This window comes from Sus scrofa, chromosome 7 (assembly GCF_000003025.6).
Source record: "Sus scrofa isolate TJ Tabasco breed Duroc chromosome 7, Sscrofa11.1, whole genome shotgun sequence".
Taxonomy (NCBI): domain Eukaryota; kingdom Metazoa; phylum Chordata; class Mammalia; order Artiodactyla; family Suidae; genus Sus; species Sus scrofa.
Genome location: NC_010449.5, coordinates 96489926 through 96513303, shown reverse-complemented (window position 1 = coordinate 96513303; position 23378 = coordinate 96489926). Strand labels below are relative to the sequence as shown.

Below are 23378 nucleotides of genomic sequence, written 5' to 3'. Positions count from 1 at the left end.
GGGCTGCACTCACGGCATATGGAGGTCCCTAGGCTAGGGGTCTAATCAGAACTGCAGCTGCTGGCTTATGCCACAGCCACAGCAAAGCAGGATCCAAGCCGCATGTGCAACCTACACCATGGCTCTCAGAAATGCTGGATCCTTAACCCACTGAGTGAGGCCAGGGATCAAACCCGCATCCTCTTGGATACTAGTCAGATTTTTTCCAATGAGCCATAATGGGAACTTCCTTTGTCATTTTTCTTTTTTCTTTTTTTGTATTTTCTAGAGGCCTCTAGACCCTCTAGAGGCCTCTAGACCTGAGGCCTCTAGAGGTTTGCAGGCTAGGGGTCTAATCGGAGCTGTAGCCACCGGCCTTCACCAGAGCCACAGCAACGTGGGATCCGAGCTGCCTCTGTGACCTACACCACAGCTCACAGCAACACCTGATCTTTAACCCACTGAGCGAGGCCAGGGATCAAACCCACAACCTCATGGTTCCTAATCGGATTTGTTAACCACTGAGCCACGACAGGAACTCCCCTTTGTCATTTTTCTATTTGACTTACAGTATTTTGTTTTAGGTACACTTATTAATTTAAAAACAGTGAATGCCAGCTGTGTATAAGGATACAGCAGCCAACAAGACTGCTCTCATGAACTGATTTCAAGCAGGAGAAAACAGATAATAAACAAGATAATTACAGATCAGGATGGTACTATAATACAGTGATGTGAAAAATATGCAGAACAGGACTACTTTCAGATGATGTGACCAGAGAATATCTTTCTGAGGAAATGACATTTGAGCTGAGCCCTAAAGGATGAAAAGATGTGAAAGGGCTTCTGTACTGTACAGGATTAACTCAGCAGGTCAGGGGTGTCCAAACCCTGCACATGCCAAAGAAAGATTTGGCCTGGTTCCTAGGAGATAACCTCTAAGCCCATGGGATAGCCTGCCTGTTAAGAGTGTCTCTGTTTACATGAGGCTGTGGACCGCATTAACAATGTGATCTATGGTGACAGTCTTGGGCCACATGGTATCTGCCTGACCTCAGGAGGGGCTAGGGAACTATGCTCAGCCATGTCTACATAACCAACCCCCAATAAAACTCCTGGACACTAAGGCTCAAGAATGCTTCCCTGGTTGGCAATATTCCGTGCATGTTGTCACACAATGCTCCTGGGAGAATTAAGCACAATTCCACTGGTAGAAGACAACTAGAAGCCTGGCCTGGTGTTTCCTGGATCCCTGCCCTATGTGCCTTTTTCTGTTGCTAACATTAACCTATGCCCTTTCACTGCAATAAACTGTAACAGTGAGTATAACAGCTTTTGTGTTCTGATCTGTGAGCTCTTCTACTAGCTAATCATTGAACAAGAGCATCATCTTGGGAAACTCCACATATATGTGTACACTGAAAACTACAACATATCACTAAGAGAAATTAAAGATCAAAAACAAAAATAGGCAAATGGAAACCAGCTATAATGGAAAAAATAAAAATCATTATAAAACATTTGAAGAAAAAAATAGACAAAGGGACTACATCAAACTTCAAAACTTCTATGAATCAAAGAAACAATCAACAGAGTAGGGAGTGGGATGGATGGGGTGCTTGGGGTTAATAGATGCAGGCTATTGCCTTTGGAATGGATTAGCAATGAGATCCTGCTGTGTAGCAATAGGAACTACATCTGGTCACTTATGATGGCGCATGACAATGTGAGAAGAAAGAATGTATACATGTACATGTAACTGGGTCACCATGCTGTACAGTGGAAAATTGACAAAACACTGTAAAGCAGCTATAAGGGAAAAAAATGAAAATCAATATAAAAAAATAAATAAATAAAAAGAAAAAAAGAGGAGTTCCCGTTGTGGCTCAGTGTTTAACGAATCCGATTAGGTACCATGAGGTTGCGGGTTCGATCCCTGGCCTTGCTCAGTGGGTTAAGGATCCAGCATTGCCATGAGCTGTGGTGTAGGTCTCAGATGCGTCTCAGATCCCGCGTTGCTGTGGCTCTGGCGTAGGCCGGCAGCTACAGCTCCGATTGGACCCCTAGCCTGGGAACCTCCATGTGCCACGGGAGCAGCCCTAGAAAAGGCAAAAAGAGAAAAAAAAAAAGAAAAAAGAAAGAAAAAAGAAACACTTAAGAGTAAAAAGGCAACCACAGAATGGAAGAAAATATTTGCAAATTATATATCTGGTAAGGGGTTAATATCCAGGATATAGAAAGAACTTCTATAACTTAAGAACAAAGAAACAATCTGATTTTAAAATGGCAAAACACTTGAACATACATTTCTCCAAAGAATACATAAAACAGCCAAATAAGAATAAAAAAAGATGTTCAATACCACTAATCATAAGAGAAATTCAAATTGAAACTAAAATGAGATATCATCTTACATCTATTAGGATGACTACCTAAAAAAAACAGAAAATAACAAGTGTTAGCGAGGGTGCAGAGAAAATGGAACCTTTGTGCATTGCTGGAGGGAATGTAAAATGGTGCAGCCACTATAGGGAATAGTATGCAGGTTTCTCAAAAAATAAAAAATAGAACTGTCATATGATTCAGCAACCACACTTCCAAGTATACAGCCCAAAGAATCAGAACACCCATGACCACTGCAGAAGAAACTCAAATGTCAATACACGGATAAAGGAAATGTGGTATACATGTACGTGGAATATTACTCAGCCTTAAAAGAGAAGGAAATCTTGTCACGTGCTAAAACATGAACAAACTGGAGTTCCCGTTGTGGCACAGTGGTTAACGAATCCGACTAGGAACCATGAGATTGCAGATTCGATCCCTGTCCTTAATCAGTGGGTTAAGGATCAGGTGTTGCCGTGAACCATAGTGTAGTCTGCAGATATGGCTCGGATCCCACGTTGCTGTGGCTATGGTGTGGGCCAGAGGCTACAGCTCCGATTCGACCCCTAGCCTGGGAACCTCCATATGCTGCGGGAGCAGCCCTAGAAAAGGCAAAAAAGACAATAAATGAATGAATGAATGAATAAATAAATAAATAAAACATGAACAAATCTTGAAGACATACTATGAGATAAGCAAGTCACAAAAAGACAAATACTATATGATTCCACTTATATGAAGTATCTAAAGTAGTCCAGCTCAAAAAAAACCAAAACATAACTGGTTGCTAAAGGCTGTCTGTACAGGGAAATGGGGAGCTGTTGTTGAAAAGGTGTAGAGTATCAGTTTTGCAAGTTGAAAAGAAATCTACTGCACCACAGTGTGAATACAGTAAACCTCACTGAACTGTACACTTAAAAATGGTTGAGATGGGGAGCACCTGCTGTGGTGCAGTGAGTTAAGGATCCAGCATTGTCTCTGGTGGCACAGGTTCAATTCCCAGCCTGAGAACTTCCATCCGCTGTGGGTGCAGCCATTAAAAAAAAAAAAAAAAAAAAAAAAAAAAAAAAAATTGGGGGAGTTCCCATTGCGGCACAACAGAAATGAATCTGATTAGTATCCATGAGGGTGAAGGTTCGTTCTCTGGCCTCACTCAGTAGGTCAGATATCCGGCATTGCTATGAGCTGTGGTGTAGGTCAGAGACTCAGCTTGGATCCTGAGTTGCTGTGGTTGCAGCATAGGCCGGCAGCTGTAGTTCTAATTTTACCCTTAGCCTGGGAACTTCCAAATGTTGTGTGTTTGGCCCTAAGAAGGAAAAAAAAAAATTGGCTAAGATGGTAAATTTTAAATTTTATGTTGTTATTTAATACAATTAAAAAAATTTTTAAAGACCTAAATAAATGTAGAGATATAGTGCATGTTCATGAATTCGAAGACTCAATATTAGTAAGGTGTCGATTCTACCAAGCCCCTCAACTGATCTGTAGATTCAATGCAATCTCAATCAGCTGTTTTTTAGAAATATTTATTAAATTGATATGGAAATAAAAGATCTAGGATATCCAAAACAACCTTGGAAGCTGGAGAATTAATGCTGTAAGACTTTGTTTGTTTGTGTTTTAGGGTTCCACTTGCAGCCTATGGAGGTTCCCAGGCTAGGGGCTGAATCAGAGCTGTAGCCACCAGCCTACACCACAGCCACAGCAACGCGGGATCCAAGCTGTGTCTGCAACCTACACCACAGCTCACAGCAATGCCGGATCTCCGACCCATTGAGTGAGGCCAAGGATCCAACCCTCATCCTCATGGATACTAGTCAGGTTTGTTCCCTTGTCTCCACAATAGGAACTCTTGCAAGACTTCTTATATAGTCACAGTTATCAAAAAAACATAGTATTGGCACAAATAGAACAGAGAGCCGAGAAACAGCCTGACACAAATGGACAAGTGATTTTTGCCAAAGGTGCAAAGGCAATTCAATGGCAAAAGGATAGTCTTTTTCAACAAATGGTGCTGAAACAACTGGACATCCAAATGGAGAAAAATGAACTTTGATCCATACTTCATACCACATACAAAAAATTACACTCATTATGCAGACCTAAACATAAAACCTAAAACTATAAAGCTTCCAGAAGTAGTATGTAGGAAACAACTTTTGAGAATGAGTTAAGCAAGTATTTATTAGATATGACCTCAAAAAGAAAAGAGATCCAGAAAAAGAAAAATAGATAAAAGGGATTTCATCAATATTTAAATTGATCTATTTCTGCTCTTCAAAAGACACTGTGAAGGAGTTCCTGCTGTAGAGCAATCACACTGGTGGTATCTTGGGGGCACTGGGACACAGGTTCGATCCCTAGCCCAGGAGCTGCAATTCACATCTAACCCCTGGCCTGGGAACTCCATATACCGGCAGAGAAAATCATACATATATGTCAAAGGACTTGTATCCAGAATAAAGAATTTGCAAAACTCAATAAGAAAGCAAACAACTCAATTTAAAAACTGAGCAAGAGATTTGAACAGATACTCCACCAAAGATTTGAACATGACAAGCACACACACAGAGATATTTAACATCATTATTCAGAGAAATGCAAATTAAAACCACAATGATATCAGTACCCACCCACTAGGATGACTAAAAAACTGAAAAGACTGTAACAAGGGCTGATAAGAACATGGAAGAACTGGAACTTTCATAAGACTGCTGGTGCAAAATTACACAACCAATTTGGAAAACTGTTTGATAATATCTTAAGAAGTTAAATATATACCTACCACACTGGATCATATTCTACCTTTAGGTATGTACTCAAAATAAATGAAAGCATTATGTCCATTCAAAGATTTATGGGAGTTCCCGTCGTGGCGCAGTGGTTAACGAATCCGACTAGGAACCATGAGCTTGCGGGTTCTGTCCCTGCCCTTGCTCAGTGGGTTAAGGATCTGGCGTTGCCGTGAGCTGTGGTGTAGGTTGCAGACTCAGCTCGGATCCCGCGTTGCTGTGGCTCTGGCGTAGGCCGGTGGCTACAGCTCCGATTCGACCCCTAGCCTGGGAACCTCCATATGCCGCGGGAGAGGCCCGAGAAACAGCAAAAAGACAAAAAAAAAAAAAAGATTTATATATGAATGTTCTATTATGTTATTTATATAACCCAAACCCAGAAACAATGCAAATATCCATCAACAAGTGAATGGTAAAAAAAAAAAAAAAAAAACAATGGGATATATTCATATAATGGAATAAAACACAGCAAAAACAAGGAACTACTGACACATGCTGTAATGATAATGAATCTTGAAATAATTATGCTGAATGAAAGAAGCCTTACAAAAGAGTATGTACTGTAAGACTTTATTTATATAAAATTTTAGGAAATGAAAACTAGAATACAATGACACAAATCTGATCAGTGATTGCCTAGGGACAGAGAGCTGATGCGGAGGAGCAGGAGAGAGAGAGTACAAGGGAACATGAGGAAACTTTTAGGGGTGATGGTTATATTCATTATTCTGACTATTCAGCTCACTGTAAGACAATTATAACTTAATAAAGCTATTTTATAAAAAGCGTTTTTCTCAAAGAGGTGTGTAGGTCCTTTAAAAACTGTCACATTAGGAAGGTGATAAAAACTGTCACATTACGAAGGTGACACTAGAACTACTGAGGGATTCCAAAATGAAAAAATTTTGGCTAAATATTAGAATGATGACTTCAGATTGATTTATTTATTTATATTCCCCCCCCCTTTTTTTTGCCTTTTTGCCTTTTCTAGGGCTGCTCCCTCAGCACATGGAGGTTCCCAGGCTAGGGGTCTAATCAGAGCTGTAGCCGCCAGCCTACACCACAGCCACAGCAACGTGGGATCCGAGCCGCGTCTGCGACCTACACCACAGCTCACGGCAACGCCAGATCCTTAACCCACTGAGCAAGGTCAGGGATCAAACCTGCAACCTCATGGATCCTAGTCGGATTCATTAACCACCGAGCCACAACGGGAACTCCTATTTTGCTTTTATAAGGCCACACTCATAGCACATGGAAGTTTCCAGGCTTGGGTCAAATTGGAGCTGCAGTTGCAGGCCTATGCCACAGCCACAGCAACGTGGGATCCTTAACCCACTAAGTAAGGCCAGGGATTGAACCTGAATCCTCATGAATACAAGTCGAGTTTTTAACCCACTGAGCCACAACAGGAACTCCAGCATTATTTTTAAGACATTAAAAACAAACTTTTTATTATGGAGGAAGTTAAAACAAGTATTGTCAGAAGTGTAAAATGAAGGGAGTTCCTGTCGTGGCTCAGCGGTTAGTGAACCTGACTGGCATCCATGAGGATGCAGGTTTGATCCCTGGCCTCGCTCAGTGGGTTAAGGATCCAGCATTGCCATAAGCTGTGGTGTAGATCGAAGATGCGGCTTGGATCTGGCGTTGGTGTGGCTGTGGTGTAGGCTGGCGGCTACAGCTCCAATTGGACCCCTAGCCTGGGAACCTCCATATGCCTTGGGTGCGGCCCTAAAAAGACAGAAAGACCAAAAAAAAAAAAAAAAAAAAAAGCGTAAAATAAAGACACATGCATACTTTACCAGCTTCCATTATTGCCATCTCATAGCTAATCTTATTCCATTTGTTTTCCACCCACTTTGTCCCTGGTATTTTTGTGTGTGTCTTTTTTGTGTCTTTTCTAGGGCCTCACACTCGGCACATGGAGGTTTCCAGGCTAGGGGTCTAATCGGAACTACAGCTGCTGGCCTACACCAGAGCCACAGCAACGCCAGATCTGAGCCATGTCTGCGAACTACACCAGAGCACACAGCAACACCAGATCCCTAACCCACTGAGCAAGGCCAGGGATCAAACCTGCAACCTCCCTCATGGTTCCTAGTCGGATTCATTAACCACTGAGCCATGATGGGAACTCCCCCCTGGGTATTATTTTGAGGCAAGCTCAGACATATCATTTCCTTCATAAATATTTTAGTATATATTTCTAAAAGATAAGAACATAAAGGCCTCTCTGTATGTGTGGCTTGGTAGCTCATTTCTTTCCTTTTTTCTTTTTACAGATGCACCTGCGCCATGTGGAAGTTCCTGGGCCAGGGGTCGAATCACAGCGGCAGCCAAGGCCTACACCATAACCATGGTAAAGCCAGATCTGAGCCACATCTTCAACCTAAACCACAGCTTTTGGCAACACCGGATCCTTAACCCACTGAGTGTGGCCAGGCACTGTATGTGCGTCCTCTATTATTATAGAAATAATACTGGGTCCTTACCCCAGAGTCACAACAGGAACTGCTCATTTCTTTCTTAATTAGAAAACACACACACACATACACCCTTTTTTTTAAGTGGCTGTGCTGGTGACATGAGGAAGTTTGAGGGCCAGGGTTCAAACCCATGCCACAGCTGTGACCCAAGGCATAGCAGTGGACAACGTCAGGTCTTTATCCCACTGAGCCACCAGGGACCCCCTAAACCTTATTTCTAAGAGCTATTTTAAGTTCATTTCAAAACTGAGCAGAAAGTACAGAGTTCCCATATATCTCTTCCCCTGTACAGCCTTCCCACTGTCAACATCCTACACCAGAGTTGCACTTTTTTTTTTTTTTGTCTTTTTAGGGCCACACCTGCAGCATATGGAAGTTCCCAGGCCAGAGGTCAAATCAGAGCTGTAGCTGCCACCCTACACCACAGCCACAGCAATACCAGATCTGAGCCTCGTCAACAACCTATACCACAGCTCATGGCAACAATGGATCCTTAACTCAACTAAGCAAGGCCAGGGATCAAACCTGCATCCTCATGGGTACTGGTCAGATTCCACTGTGCCACAACAGGAACTCCTTTAAAATCAATGAATCTACATTGATGTTTCATTATCATAACTTAGGGTTCACTCTTGTATTATACACTCTATGGAGTTTGGAAATTTTATAATAAATACATTCACCAGGAGTTCCCGTCGTGGCGCAGTGGTTAACGAATCCGACAAGGAACCATGAGGTTGCGGGTTCGGTCCCTGCCCTCGCTCAGTGGGTTAACGATCCGGCGTTGCCGTGAGCTGTGGTGTAGGTTGCAGACGCGGCTCGGATCCCGCGTTGCTGTGGCTCTGGCGTAGGCCGGTGGCTACAGGTCCAATTCAACCCCTAGCCTGGGAACCTCCATATGCCGCGGGAGCGGCCCAAGAAATAGCAACAGCAACAACAAAACAAAGACAAAAGACAAAAAAAAAAAAAAATACATTTACCATAATAACACAGAATAATTTCACTGTCCTAAAAACCCTCCATGCTCTGCCTATTTATCCCTCCCTTCCCCCTATACCCTGGCAACCAATGATCTTTTTACCCCTGCACAGTTTGGCCCTTAAAGGCTATTTTTAAGGTGCAGAAAAACCAGTGTTGTAGCCATTATAAATGATTGCATTTCAGTGGCAGAGGAAGGATTACTCATCCTACAAGTGTTGTAAGTTTCAGGGAGGGTGGGGTCCCATGGGAAGTGGTGAGTATGTGGGAAGTGAGTTTTATGAAGCCAGATTTCCCCAGAGCTCCTACACCAGTGGGTGGGAGGCTTCGTTTTAATTCTTTCTCTCTTCTCCTTACTTTAGAACATGATGCAAGTACAGGTCCAGCCACTGAAGGCATGTGGACCCTCAAGCAGGGAGAGTAGTTCCTCAAGCAGCAAAAGCTGTGGAGGCACTTTTAATAAAGCATAGTGCCTGCCTTACCTTTACACTTTTAATAAAGCATAGTTTTATTTCTGTAATGAAAAGAAATATTATAAACAAAGGTTTATAAACATTTATTAGAAATTTGTGAAAGTGTTGTCAACTTGTGTTTATAGCCTAAAAAGTAAATGTCCTCCCTCATCTCTGCTCCTCACTGAATATGGTGAGCAATCTCATGTCCTTAGACGTTTTTAAAGCCATGATCCTCAATTTGCTTTTATCACTTAAGGTGTGTAAGATACCTTTACAATACTTGTAAATATACCTCAACTTATTTTTATTTTTGCTATTTAGGGCTGCACCCACAGCATATGGAGGTTCCCAGGCTAGGAGTCTAATCAGAGCTACAGTTGCTGGCCTACACCACAGCCACAGCAACTCAGGATCCAAGCCACGTCTTCGACCTACATCTCAGCTGACCTACATCTCAGCTCACGACAACGCCGGATCTTTAACCCACTGAGGCCAGGGATCGAACCCGCAACCTCATGGTTCCCAGTCAGATTTGTTTCCGCTGCACCATGATGGGAACTCCCAATATACTTCAACTTAAACATTACAGTTGCAGCACAGTAATAATGACAAATATGCTATTAATTGCTAAGACGGAAATTCCTATTGTGGCTCAGTGGTAACAAACCTGACTAGTATCCATGAGGATGTGGGTTCAAGTCCTGGTTTGCTCAGTGAGTTAAAGATCCAGTGTTGCTGTGAGCTGTGATATAGGTAGCAGATGCAGCTCGGATATGGCATTGCTGTGCTTGTGGTGTATGTAAGTCAGCAGCTACAGCTCCAACTCAACCGCTAGCCTGGGAATTTCCATATGCCACAAGTGTGGCCCTAAAAAGCTAAGATGTGTTGACTATGTATGTGAGACACTCTGCTAAGCACTTCAGGTGAGTTATCTCATTTAGTCTTAATAAAACTCTGAGTTGATTAATACAATAAACTTCATTCAACAGATGAAGAAACTGAAGCTTAGAGAGATCATATTGTTTGCCAAAGATCCCAGATCTAAGAAGTTATAGAGCAAATTCTAATTCACACAGTTTAGTCAAAAGATCCTACTATTCACCATCACCTTATACTACTGACGGTAAAGAATCAAGTAAGACTGAGGTTACCTCAAACTCTGTTACAAATAATGTTTCAATAATTTTTTTTTTTTTTTTTTTGCTTTTTTATGGCCACACCTGTGGCATACAGAGGTTCCCAGGTTAGGGGTCAAATCAGGGACAAGGCTGCCAGCCTATGCCACAGCCACAGCCACACAGGATCTGAGCCTCATCTTTGACCTACACCACAGCTCATAGCAACGCCGGATCTGAGCCTCATCTTTGACCTACACCACAGCTCATAGCAACGCCGGATCCTTAACCCGCTGAGTGAGGCCAAGGATTGAACTCGCAACCTCCCGGTTCCTAGTCGGCTTCGTTTCCATTGCACCATGATGGGAACTCCATGTATTCTTTTTGACTTCATAAGAATTCTTTGCATATTAAGATATATCTGTCATTAGGCATTATAAGCCTTTGCCCAGTTTGGTTTTTGTTCATGGCAGTTTTTGCTATATTTAAGTTTATAATTTTGTATTGCTGAATATGGACTTAGGTGATTTTATAAAGAAAACAACCTATTCTTACAACATCCCAAATTTCAGTGTTTTTCAACATACACACACACACAGGTACACAGTTATGGTGAATGTTCACAAATTTTGCATCCTATTTTTTCATCAAATATTATTTAATGTATATATTCCCATGAAGTAAGACAACTTGCTGAAAAATTACACTGTATTCCATTATGTTGATATATTTATAGTCTGCATATTATTTAAGATGAATATTTATTTATAAGAAAAATATCAATCCTATGATTTTACAGATACTGTTTGGATTTCCACAATTAGAAAAGCGACTCTCTTAAGCCTGCACTATAGGGAAAACTGGAAGAGTAGCTTAACTGAAGAACTGGCAAGTTACGTGGAAAATATGAAAATATTTATTAATCATACGCAATATGTTTCCAACAGCATGTGGAATTCTATCCAGCACCTGCCAGGCTATTTGAGTCCCTGGAGTTTAGAGCTTTAAACATTACTCTATCATCAAGGAAGGTTGTCATTTCCCTGAACAGCTGATATAACTGGTTAGAGATAATATTTAACATTTATAGTGCTGTTGTGTTAGACTTGAATTTTTTAAACAAACTATTAAGAACTGTGCCAGAAGTTCCCGTCGTGGCGCAGTGGTTAACGAATCCGACTAGGAACCATGAGGTGGCGGGTTCGGTCCCTGCGCTTGCTCAGTGGGTTAACGATCCGGCGTTGCGGTGAGCTGTGGTGTAGGCTGCAGACGCGGCTCGGATCCCATGCTGCTGTGGCTCTGGCATAGGCCGGCAGCTACAGCTCCGATTCGACCCCTAGCCTGGGAACCTCCATATGCCGCGGGAGCAGCCCAAGAAATAGCAAAAAGACAAAAAAAAAAAAAAAAAAAAACTGTGCCAAAGATTTCTGACTTTGCTCTCATGCAAAAATAAGCATGTTTCTCCAGAGGTCACCAAGATTTTCAAGTTCTTTTTCTCTTTATTTCATTTTGACATAATAGGAAAACAAATTATTACTATAAAAAGTAAAATAAAACTATTACTGAAAGGCTGATTGAGCCTGTGGACCTGATTCAAGGTAGATTTAGATCACTCCTGTCGTGTATTTTCTTTCCTGGCAACATCCCAAGTACTTAATCACCACTTTCAATACCTTACATGTTTGTATTGTTTAATTTTATAGGAATTCTCACACTTTAAAAAAGTGACCCACCATCATCTAGAAAATGAAGTTAGTTCTGCTAGTGCATGATTTGGTAATAACTTAATAAAAGTTCTCCGAATTTAATGTTTTTATTTTTTTGGCAGCTCCTTGGGCATGTGGAAGTTCCCCAGCCAGGAATCAAACCCTTACAACAGAAGTGACCCAGACCGCTGCAGTAACAATGCTGGATCCTTAATCTTTCTGAGGCACCAAGGAACTACTACACTTAATTCTTTCTTTTTTTTTTTTTTTTTTTTTTTTTGTCTTTTTACGGCTGTACCCTTGGCATATGGAGATTCCCAGGCTAGGGATCAAATCAGAGCTACAGCCCCGGCCAGAGTCATAACCACAGCCACACAGGATCCGAGCCGAGTCTGCGACCTACACCACAGCACATGGCAACGTCAGATCCTTAACCCACTGAGCAAGGCCAGGGATCGAACCTGCAACCTCATGGTTCCTAGTCGGATTCATTTCCACTGCGCCACGATAGGAACTCCTGGGACACGCATTCTTGAGGGAAAAATAAATAAAATGGATTCTTTACTTGATTCTTGTGACATGCCAACTATTGTTTGACAGCTGTTCTACATAAAAACTGGAGCTCTGGAGTTCACTTGTGGTGCAGCGGGTTAGCGATCTGGTATTGTCACTGCAGTGTCTTGGGTCACTGCTGTGGTATACATTAGATTCCTGGCCCGGAAACTTCCATAAGCTGTGGGTGCAGGCCAAAGATTTTTTTTTAATTAAAAAAAAAAACCAAAAGCCAAAAAACAAAAAGCTGGAGCTTTGCCCCACATGCTGACAGCAGTGCAGATATGAGACAGCAAGAGCAGTGATGTGAATGGCTAAGGCGGAGGGAGTTGTCCAGAGAACAGCCCACAGGACCCTCTCACATGAAGGATGAAGACCTTAACCAATTCATAAGATTCGCTCCAAACTTTCATTTGCAAAAACAAAACTTAAAATTTTCTCTTGCTTTTTTTCTCCTAAAACCGTTTCTTTTGCTGGAGATCTGTACTGAACTGGTTTAGAGATAATAGGTAGCCAATAATCTCTAAACTGAACTGGTTTAGAGATAATAGGTAGCCAATAAACTCTAAAAAAGTTCTGCCTTTAGGGATTACAACTTTAGAGGTCAAGAAGCCAAAGAAAGTAAAAAATTCTAAAAAGTGAAAAGGTACAAACAATGTAACTCTCCTGATCTGTTATTGACAGGAATTAAGATGTTCTAAATAGGCTAGTTTTCTAGAAATGAATGCTTGCCTAAAGGGTAAGTTCAAAAACTCAATGCTTTTATTGAAAATTTTCTGTAATGCACTGTAAGCATTTCAGTCTTTTTAAATGGAGACTGACAAACATGCCTGAAATTGTCATCAGTTATATGGGCATAATATAAACTCCAATTACCAATACAGGTATTCAAATTCAAATCAGATTCCACACTCTCATACTTTGTTCGGGGTTCCTTTTATATCAGCTGTTGTCATTCCCCCCTACTGTTAGGCATCATGGAGTCTGTGAATGCTTCTCCCCTTTCCACAGATATTCCCTAGGCAGTCGGTGTCCTTTTGCGTCCTTTCTTCACATTCAAAAATTTTTCTCTTTAGGAGTTCCCATCGTGGCTCAGTTGTTAACGAATCTGACTAGGAACCATGAGGTTGCGGGTTCGATCCCTGGCCTTGCTCAGTGGGTTACGGATCCGAGGTTGCCGTGAGCTGTGGTGTAGGTTGCAGACGCGCTCGGACTCCACGCTGCTGTGGCGTAGGCCGGGGGGTACATCTCCGATTAGACCCTTAGCCTGGGAACCTCCATATGCCGAGGGAGCGGCCCCAGAAAAGGCAGAAAGACAAAAAAAAATTTTTTTTTCTCTTTGAAAAGAGCTTTCTTGGAGTTCCCACCATGGCGCAATGGGTTAAGAATCTAACTGTAGGAGTTCCCGTCGTGGCACAGTGGTTAACGAATCCGACTAGGAACCATAAGGTTGCGGGTTCAATCCCTGCCCTTCCTCAGTGGGTTAACGATCCAGCATTGCCGTGAGCTGTGGTGTAGGTCGCAGATGTGGCTCCGATCCCGCGTTGCTGTGGCTCTGGCGTAGGCTGACAGCTACAGCTCCGATTAGACCCCTAGCCTGGGAATCTCCATATGCCGTGGGAGCGGCCCAAGAAATGGCAAAAAAAGACAAAAAATTAAAAATAATAATAATAATAATAAAAGAATCTAACTGCAGTAGCTTGGGTAGCTGCAGAGATGCAGGCTGGGTCCCAGAGTGGTGCAGTGAGTTAAGGGATCTGGTGTTGCCGCAACTTGCAGCTCAGATTCAATTCCTGGCCTGGGAACTTCCATATACTTTGGGTGCAGCCATAAAAGAGAAAAAAGGAAAAGGAAAAAAAAAAAGCTTTCTATTTAAATTATGAGATAACTATATTATAGAACATGTGGGTAAAAATAAAAGGGAAAATTACACATCTTTTCCTTGTCTTTGTTTTCTGGTACTGAAGTCAAACAATAAATGGAACTTATAAACATTAGCTAAGCTGCACAGAAGTTTCCAGTACAGTCTACCTCAACCTGTCTTCATAAAATATAGAAAAGCTTTTTTCACATTCAGGTTGCTGAATATTTTTCTTAAACTAATTTTTACTGGAAAAAATACAAATAATTTTTATCTTCAAAAGGAAAGGATAATTCACCTACTTACTATGTGCCATAAGCAAATTAAAGCTACTGACTAGGAGAAAATATGTGAAAAGCATATTGCCAGCATGAGATTGCTATCTCTATTCCCCCCAAATTATTTTAGACACAATCGTAAGAAAAAGACAACCCATAGAAAAATGGGCAAAGAAAATGAACAGGTAATTCACAAAACAGGGAATGCAAGTGGCCAAAAAGCATAAGAAAAAAAAAAACTCAACCTTATTAGAAATCAGGGAAATACAACTAAAATAACGCAAGATTAACATTTCAAACCCATCTGACTGACAAGTAATACCAAGAACTGGTAAGGATGTAACAGAATGAAACTGCCATAACTCTTGATATTTAACCACCGTGGAGAGCATACTGAAAATTTCTAGTACAGTTTAAGATCCATACACCCAATCGCAATTATCCTTGAGAAACCCACACATGTGCAGAAGGATTCATGAATTAGAATGTTATTGCTGGAGTTCTCGTCACGGCTCAGTGGTTAATGAACCTGGTTAGTATCCATGAGGATTCAGGTTCGATCCCTGACCTTGCTCAGTAGGTTAAGGATCCAGCGTTGCTGTGGCTGTGGTATAGGTGACAGACATGGCCCAGATCCCATGTTGCTGTGGCTGTGGCCAGCAGCTGTAGCTCCAATTTAACCCCTAGCCTGAGAACCTCCATATGCCACAGATGCGGCCCTAAAAAGACAAAAAGACCCCCCCCCCAAAAAAAACAGGATGTCATTGCAACACTGTTGGCTACTGTGAAAAACTGTAAACTATCAAATATTTATATACAGATCCTTCTAATATAGTCACAAAATAAAATTAACGAACTGGTACTACATGCACCTATATATAAATTACAAAAACAGGAGTTCCCATCTTGGTTCAGTGGTTAACGAACCCAAACAGTATTCACGAGGATGTGGGTTCAATCCCTGGACTTGCTCACAGGGTTAAGGATCCTGCATTGCTGTGACAGTAGTGTAGGCCAGCAGCTGTAGCTTCGATTTAACCCCTAGCCTGGGAACCTCCATAAGCCACAGGAGCAGCCCTAAAAATACCCCCCCCAAATTACAAAAAAGGTCTCTTCTGCAACAAGTACCTATTAATATATAAATTTCAAAAACACAGAATTTTTTTCTATACACACACACTTTATAGAAAGTTTTAAAACATGCAAAGTAATATATAATATTTAATACTGTTTATATTCATAAGTATTTGTAGTAAGCACGATAACCACCAAATTCAGCATTGTAACTACTATTCCAAGAAAAGGAGGGGAGGAGTTCTTGGGTGGCCTAGAGGTTAAGGATTTGGCATTGTCACTATTGTGGCTCAGGTTCCATTCCCGACCCAGGAACTTCAGCATACCATGGGTTCAACCTAAAAAAAATGTTTTTTAAAGGGAATATCAGAGAGTTGCTTCAATTTCTCTTTGTATCTTTCTGTTTTTTTTTTTTTTTCTTTGTTTTGGGTTTTGTTTTGTTTTGTTTTTTTCTTTTTAGGGCTGTGTTTGCAGCATATGGAAGTTCCCAGGCTAGGGGTCAAATCTGAGCTGCAACTGCTGGCCTACACCACAGCCAAGCCAGATCCAAGCCATGTCTGCAACCTAAGCTTAAGCTTGTAGCAACAGCAGATCTTTAACCCACTCAGTGAGGCCAAGAATCGAACCTGCATCCTCACAGAGACTAGTAGGATTCTTAACTCCCTTAGCTACAACAGGAGCTCGAGGTGCTTCCATTTTATCTGTAATTTCTTTTTGTTATGTAACTAGTCTAACTTTCCAAATTAAATGCGCAATTTTGTCGTTTGGTTAGTGTACAATTAGTATATAACAGGAACAGAAAAGGCTTAGCGAAAATAATCTTTAAAAATAAAGTATACAGAGCAAATAATACAAGATGCTAAAGTGGTAGCATCATTATGGGTGCTCATTATTACTATTTTGCCATACTTTTCTGTGTGTGCTTAAAATATTACATAATGAGAACCTGAGAAATATTTGGGTTTTTAAAAAACCCACTCTTTTTCAGCTCTCTGATTAACTTCATCAAATTTCAAATCCTTTCCGTGTGAATGAGATTCTCTACAGCAGCCTACAAAAGGAAACCTATTTTTTGGGCTATGGCTGCTCATCACTCTATCTGCTAAGGGCTAAAGAATAAAGCCAAGGTCAACATTTGACTTTTGGAAAGAGAAAAATGCTTTAAATATTATCTCCTACTTGAACACTAACAATATACCATGTAACAATACCTGAAGTCACACAAGAAATTCACCTAACTGAATAAGACTTGGTTAATCAGATTCAAAATTGATTTCAACTTCATTATACTTTCTTATAATCAGCTTGATCCTATTTTCTCATGACTGTCCTAGTGTTTCTGTTTTTTCCTTTTTCTGGCTGCACCTGCAGCATATGGAAATTTCCTGGCTTGGGGTCAAATCGGAGCTTCATTTGAGGCCTACAACACAGCCATAGCAACACTGGATCCAAGCTGCATCTGTAACCTACAAGGCAATTACAGCAATGCCAGACCCTTAACCCATGGATTCGAACCCACATCCTCACAGAGACAACATCGAGTTCTTAACCTGCTGAGCCACAATGGGAATTCCACATCTATCCTAGTTTTTTTTTTTTTTTTTTTTTTTTTTTTTTTTTTTTGTCCTTTTGCCATTTCTAGGGCCGCTCCTGCGGCATATGGAGGTTCCCAGACTAGGGGTCTAATTGGAGCTGTAGCCACTGGCCTACACCAGAGCCACAGCAACTTGGGATCCGAGCCGCGTCTGCAACCTACACCACAGCTCACGGCAACGCCGGATCCCCAACCCACTGAGCAAGGGCAGGGACCGAACCCGCAACCTCATGGTTCCTAGTCGGATTCGTTAACCACTGCGCCACGATGGGAACGCCCCTATCGTAGTTTTAAAACTAAAAAGTCTCTCTTGTGTTTCAGAAACCTCTCAGTCTCAGGCACAGCAAGACAGTTGGCCACCTTAACTTTTGGTCACGACAGAACTTCTGGAAGAAAATTTATTTAGCACATCATCTGATTTCATAGATGAAAAAAATTAGTTACTAAGAAATGAGCTTCATACATAGCTATCCATAGCTACTTTATGGATACTAGTTGGATTCATTACCACTGAGCCACAATGGGAACTCCTGGTGGGAGATGCTGAGTAAAGGAAAGGAACAGAGGATCCGCTTTTTCACGCTGACCTTTGAATAATCTGTAGGCAAACTGTTCACTCCCCTTCAAAAATATGTCAATGAATTTTTCCTTTTTGTAATATCTGACGTAAACCAGCATGTTAGTGTAGTCTAGAGACATAATCATACAAGCACTTCCACAGAGTAGGCATTCCAAGGAGAGGAAGACAGCAGGAAATCTGCTCATTCATGGTAAATGTCCCCCAAATGCCAGGCCCTAAAACTATATAATGTGGAGTTGCCATTGTGGCTCAGTGGTAACAAATCTGACTAGTATCCACGAGGACGTGGGTTTGATCCCTGGCCTCGCACAGTGAGTTAAGGATCTGGCGTTGCTATGAGTGAGCTGTGATGCAGTTCGCAGAAGCAGCTTAAGTTCCGAGTTGCTGTGGCTGTGGTGTAGGCTGGTAGCTATAGCTCCAATTCGGCCTGGGAACTTCCATATGCCACGGGTATGACCCTAAAAAGACAAAAAAAAAAACAAACAGAAAACAAAAAGCAAACCCGCTCCGTAACGTTTGTGACAGTACCTAGCACAGCATCCAACACGCTGAGGACACGCAACATGATGGTTTCCTCTCCCAAGGAGTGTGGAAAGATTCCGACTTCCCACACGTCTCCATTTCCTTTTTTTTTTTTTTGTCTTTTGTTGTTGCTATTTCTTGGGCCGCTCCCGCGGCATATGGAGGTTCCCAGGCTAGGGGTCTAATCGGAGCTGTAGCTGCCGGCCTATGCCAGAGCCACAGCAGCATGGGATCCGAGCCGCGTCTGCAGCCTACACCACAGCTCACCGCAACGCCGGATCGTTAACCCACTGAGCAAGCGCAGGGACCGAACCCGCCACCTCATGGTTCCTAGTCGGATTCGTTAACCACTGCGCCACGACGGGAACTCCTCCATTTCCTTTTGATTCCTCTAAACTAGTCCTGAGTAAATAAGGAAGAAGTGAGCCTGATAGGGATTTTTTTACGCCTGCAGAAGCTGGTCTTCGGGTATTTAACAACGCCGTTATCTAACAACAGAAATAAAAGAGCTGCTTGCAAGTAGTCTTCTATGGCCAATTCAATTTGAAGGGACCTACCCCTATTTTTCCACAACTAACCAGTGCATTTGCTTATACAATGGCTTCTTTATAGCTAAAAACCCACAGTGATGAGATTCTTTTCTTCTTTCTTTGGGGTTTTGTAGAGTACACTGGTGCAAAATGAATACACAGCCTTCATATTTTTCTTCCCCAGCACTTTTTCATACAGTATCTCCTTTCAATATTACCACATTTTTCTGGGGTAAGAGACAATTGGAAGAACAGAAAGAACACTGGAACAAGTTTGGAATTGGAAAGGATCTTAAGTCCCAGGTTTGCCATTTAATTTTCTATGTGGCCTGGGAAAGCATTTTAACTGTAAAATGGGAATAACACTTAACTCATGACAACTGAAAAATAAGAAAATGTATACTACATGAGAGCTTTGCAAGTTGCAGAAAGTATTTTTAAGGAAATAAACAAAAGGTAAACTGATATGACATATTAACCATAGCGAAGTCAAAATTAAAAAAACTTAATTAGGCCTGATTTTCTAGACAGTGGTGCCCTAAGAGATGTGAAAGGCTATCACTGAGAACCTGAGGTCTAAAACTTGCTAAAATTAAACCATGAACACATGTAATTACCACTAACAATCCTGTGTTAACTGCACCTCCTCTAGAGCACCCTTTTCTTCAATTTATCAGTCACTAAAGTATTTAAAAAAAAAAAAAAAAGAGTTCCCATTGTGGCTCAGAGGGTTAAGAACCTGACATAGCATCTGGGAGGATGCAGGTTAATTCCCTGGCCTTAGTCAGAGGGTTAAGGATCTGGCACTGCCACAAGCTGTGGCTTGGATTCTGAGTTGCTGTGGCTCTGGCGTAGGCTGGTGGCTACAGCTCCGGTTCAACCCCTAGCCTGGGAACTTCCATATGCCTGAGTGTGGGGGCCCTAAAAAAAAGAAGAAAAAAAGGGTGGAGAAAAATACCATGAAAGCGCCACAAAACTTGAGTATGTGGGATATAAACAATATCACACTGGGAGTTCCCGTTGTGGCTCAGTGTTAATAAATTCGACTAGGAACCATAAGGTTGCAGGTTTAATCCCTCGCCTTGCTCAGTGGGTTAAGGATCCAGCGTTGCCATGAGGTGTGGTGTAGGTCACAGACTCAGCTCGGATCCCAAGTTGCTGTGGCTGTGGTGTAGGTGGCTACAGCTCCAATTCGACCCCTAGCCTGAGAACCTCCATATGCCTTGGGAGCGGCCCTGGAAAAGACAAAAAGACCGAAAAAAAAAACCCACAACAATTTTACATGAAGGGTGGAGAGCTCACTGTTCTTGGAGAGAGGCAGGTAAACAAAGCACATTAAGGAGAGCGTATGCCAGAAATAATGGTAAGTGTTACAGCACAAGGAAAGCAGAGCAAGGGCAGAGGGAGTGCCCAGGGGCAGGGAAGGGAGGGGGAGCTGAGGAAGGCCAGGCCTCACTGATAAAGTGACTCAAGAGGTGACCCAAAGGGAAGCAAAGAGAGCCACCTGAGAGTGGGAGGAGCACCCAGGGTCCAGAGTCAGTAGTGAGGAAGCAGCTCGGGAGGGGAGGGCTAAGCGGCAGGAGAGGGCAGGGAGGTGAAGGTGAAAACCTCAGAGACTAGATTTATTCTGCGACGAGAAGTCTTCAGAGGGCTTATAGCAGATGAGTGACATGTAATTGCGTTTTTTTCAAAACTTTGTTAATTGTGGGATCTTTTGCTCAAAGGGATCCACGAAAGATCAATACACAAAACAGATTAAAATAGCAGCTGCTCTGGTTAAGGAAGGGGCACCCAGAGACCCAAGTCCGCCGTTCCCACTTTCCCTCTCCCTCCCCTGAAGTAACAGTTTGAAAATGAGTACAAAGTCTGCAGCGTGCCAACTTTTATAACCTGTATCCAAAGAATTTTATAATCCAGCCCAGCCTAACTTTTCAGAAGGCCATTCCCAGGGAATGGCAGAAAGGAGTAAGTCAAGCTGCCAACACAGCAGAGGAGCAAATGCGTTGCCAGAAAAACCAGCCTCTTATACCTTCCCTTATTTATTTTTTTATGGCATGTGGAAGTTCCAGGACGAGGGATCGAACTCACATCACAACAGTGACCCTGAGCCATAGCAGTGATAATGCAGGATCCTTAACCCACTGAGCCACCAAGAAACTCCTGTACTACCCCTAATTAACCACACACCAAGGCACAAGGTACAACAGCCCCACTTCCCCCACCCCTAGACCCTCAGGGGTTCTCTTTCAGGGCTTCCTTTGATCATTTTAGCTTGACTGCACTTGTTGAAAAATGTTCTAGCAATACAGTGTGATCTGCCTCTCCAGACACACACTCCCTGTCAATTTACATTGTAGGAAAATTCTCCCTCCACTGGTGTTATTTCCTCTATCAGTAATGACTTTCCCAGTTTGCTCTACTCTAATCCTACGCATCCATCAAAGTCTACTTTGTGATGCCTTCCTCCTCACATTTTGACCCTGAATTGGAATTCTAAATCTTTAGAGTGTAAAAGGAACTTCCAGACCACGCAGGACTCTAGTGCATTGCTCTTCCAGCCTCTGTACTGCTTTTAGTGACAGGCACACACTAGCACACAGGCAGTCCACCACGCTCTTTCAGATGTACAGTAACTGTGAGAAAATTCTTTTTACTGATCCTGAACCTGTTTCCTTTCACCATTGGGTCTATTCTCTGGTTCTAATAGAGGAAAGCCTAGCCCACCCTCCCCACCCCCACATAAGCCTGCATAGCTTATAGTTGCTTGTGTTCTTCCCCATTCTGGCTCCACCTCTAAAAATCCTACCTATTCCCCAGCCATCTCACGGGCCATCTGTGGACTCTGTCTTCAACCGGTAATGATTAGCTAGCAGAGTGGCAGACAGCTTGGGTATGTGTGCGCAGCCAGTGAAGAGTCTCTGTGGCCCATGCCGCGGATTACACCCCTTTCCTGATGTTCTCCTTTGGCCTCTCTTAGGACTTCTACACTCAGCGTTGCATTCGTCATTCTGCCAGTGAGCACTTACTGAGCACTGTCAAGAACCAGACTAGGCACTGAAAAACTAAGAGTAAGCAAAAGGTACTCAGCCCACAGAAGAGTGAGAGCAACAGAGGCAGAATCATAAATAGCTAGGAAAGCTGCAGAAAGCCGTCAATGGGGGAGGAGAGGTCTGAGCCAGGGAGGAACTGTATCAACACCCAAGACTCACAGCCTTGTGTCCCCTGCACCAAATGGTGCAATACTTTTCCTTTCTTACAGTTCGGCAAGTATGTAAATGTGGTAAAGGAGAGAGAGAGCCTGCTCAGCCCCCTGAGCCTCTCCTGAAGGTGAGGGAGGTGGTCACTGAATCCACAGTCTGAAAGGGCAGTTTACAGTACCTGGCTACGTACAGTATTGCTCAGGTGGTTGTCCTCGGACATCTGGGCATTCTGGAAGTAGGACAAGGGTGCAGGTAACTCTGTCATTGGAACAACCGTATAGAAATACTTTTTCACAGAAATCAGAGCCTCCTGGGGTTCTGAAAAGGGGAAAAAAAACCCAGTCTTTAGTGCATTACGATTATACTTTAATTTTGAAACATTTTCTTAAATTACTTTGAGAAAAAGCAAACCTTTCTTTCATGTGTTCTCCTCCAGGCCAAGCTTTCTAAGAACTTCACAGGTTGCTCTTACTTGCAGGCTCCCGGATTAGGTCTGAAATAGGATTTTAGCAGGTTACCCAGAGCTGGTCAAATCATATTAAATCCATTCATATCTATTAGATACTTCTAAGCCTAATTTATACATCAGAAATGTATTTCTTTTTTTTCCCCGCTGTACAGCATGGGGACCAAGTTACACATACATATATACATACTTTTTCCTCCCATTGTTGTGTTGCGATGGTAAGTATCTAAACATAGTTCTCAATGCTACAGAAATGTATTTAATTGCCAAGACTTTCAACTGACAAGCTTCTGTCAGCTCAAAACACCTCTTGATAATGAGTAGACCTACTTGAAAAAACCTTTTTTTTTTTTTTTTTTTGGTCGTTTTAGGGCCACACCCAAGGCATACTGAGGTTCCCAGGTTAGGGGTCAAATCAGAGCTGCAGCTGCTAGCCCACACCTCAACCACAGCAATGCAGGATCTGAGCCATGTCTTCAACATACACTACAACTCACGGCAATACCGGATCCTTAACCCACTGAGGGAGGCCAGGAATCAAATCTGTGTCCTCATGGACACTAGTCAGATTCGTTTCTGCTGAGCCACAACGGGAACGCCCCAAATATTTTCAATCACAATGATATCTAATGATTTCAGATGTAGAGCAAAGGAAGCTAAATGACCTTCAAGAATGCTCACAAGGAGTCCCCGTCGTGGCGCAGTGGTTAACGAATCCGACTAGGAACCATGAGGTTGCGGGTTCGGTCCCTGCCCTTGCTCAGTGGGTTAACGATCTGCGTTGCCGTGAGCTGTGGTGTAGGTTGCAGACGCGGCTCGGATCCC

At 42.4% G+C, this 23378-nt stretch overlaps 1 protein-coding gene across 2 annotated transcripts in view; it reads right to left on the bottom strand.

Annotated features, from left to right (window-relative positions):
- Positions 1–23378, bottom strand: part of PSEN1 (presenilin 1) — an 89706-nt gene that overhangs the window by 54581 nt on the left and 11747 nt on the right. Inside the window, exons 2-3 of one of the 2 annotated variants that reach the window (XM_005666340.3) lie at positions 22499–22580; positions 22278–22405 (exon numbers count right to left, since the gene is read on the bottom strand). In XM_005666340.3, coding sequence (XP_005666397.1) covers positions 22278–22352 — 75 coding nt within the window. In that variant the 5' untranslated portion in view covers positions 22353–22405; positions 22499–22580. 2 annotated transcript variants of the gene reach the window in all.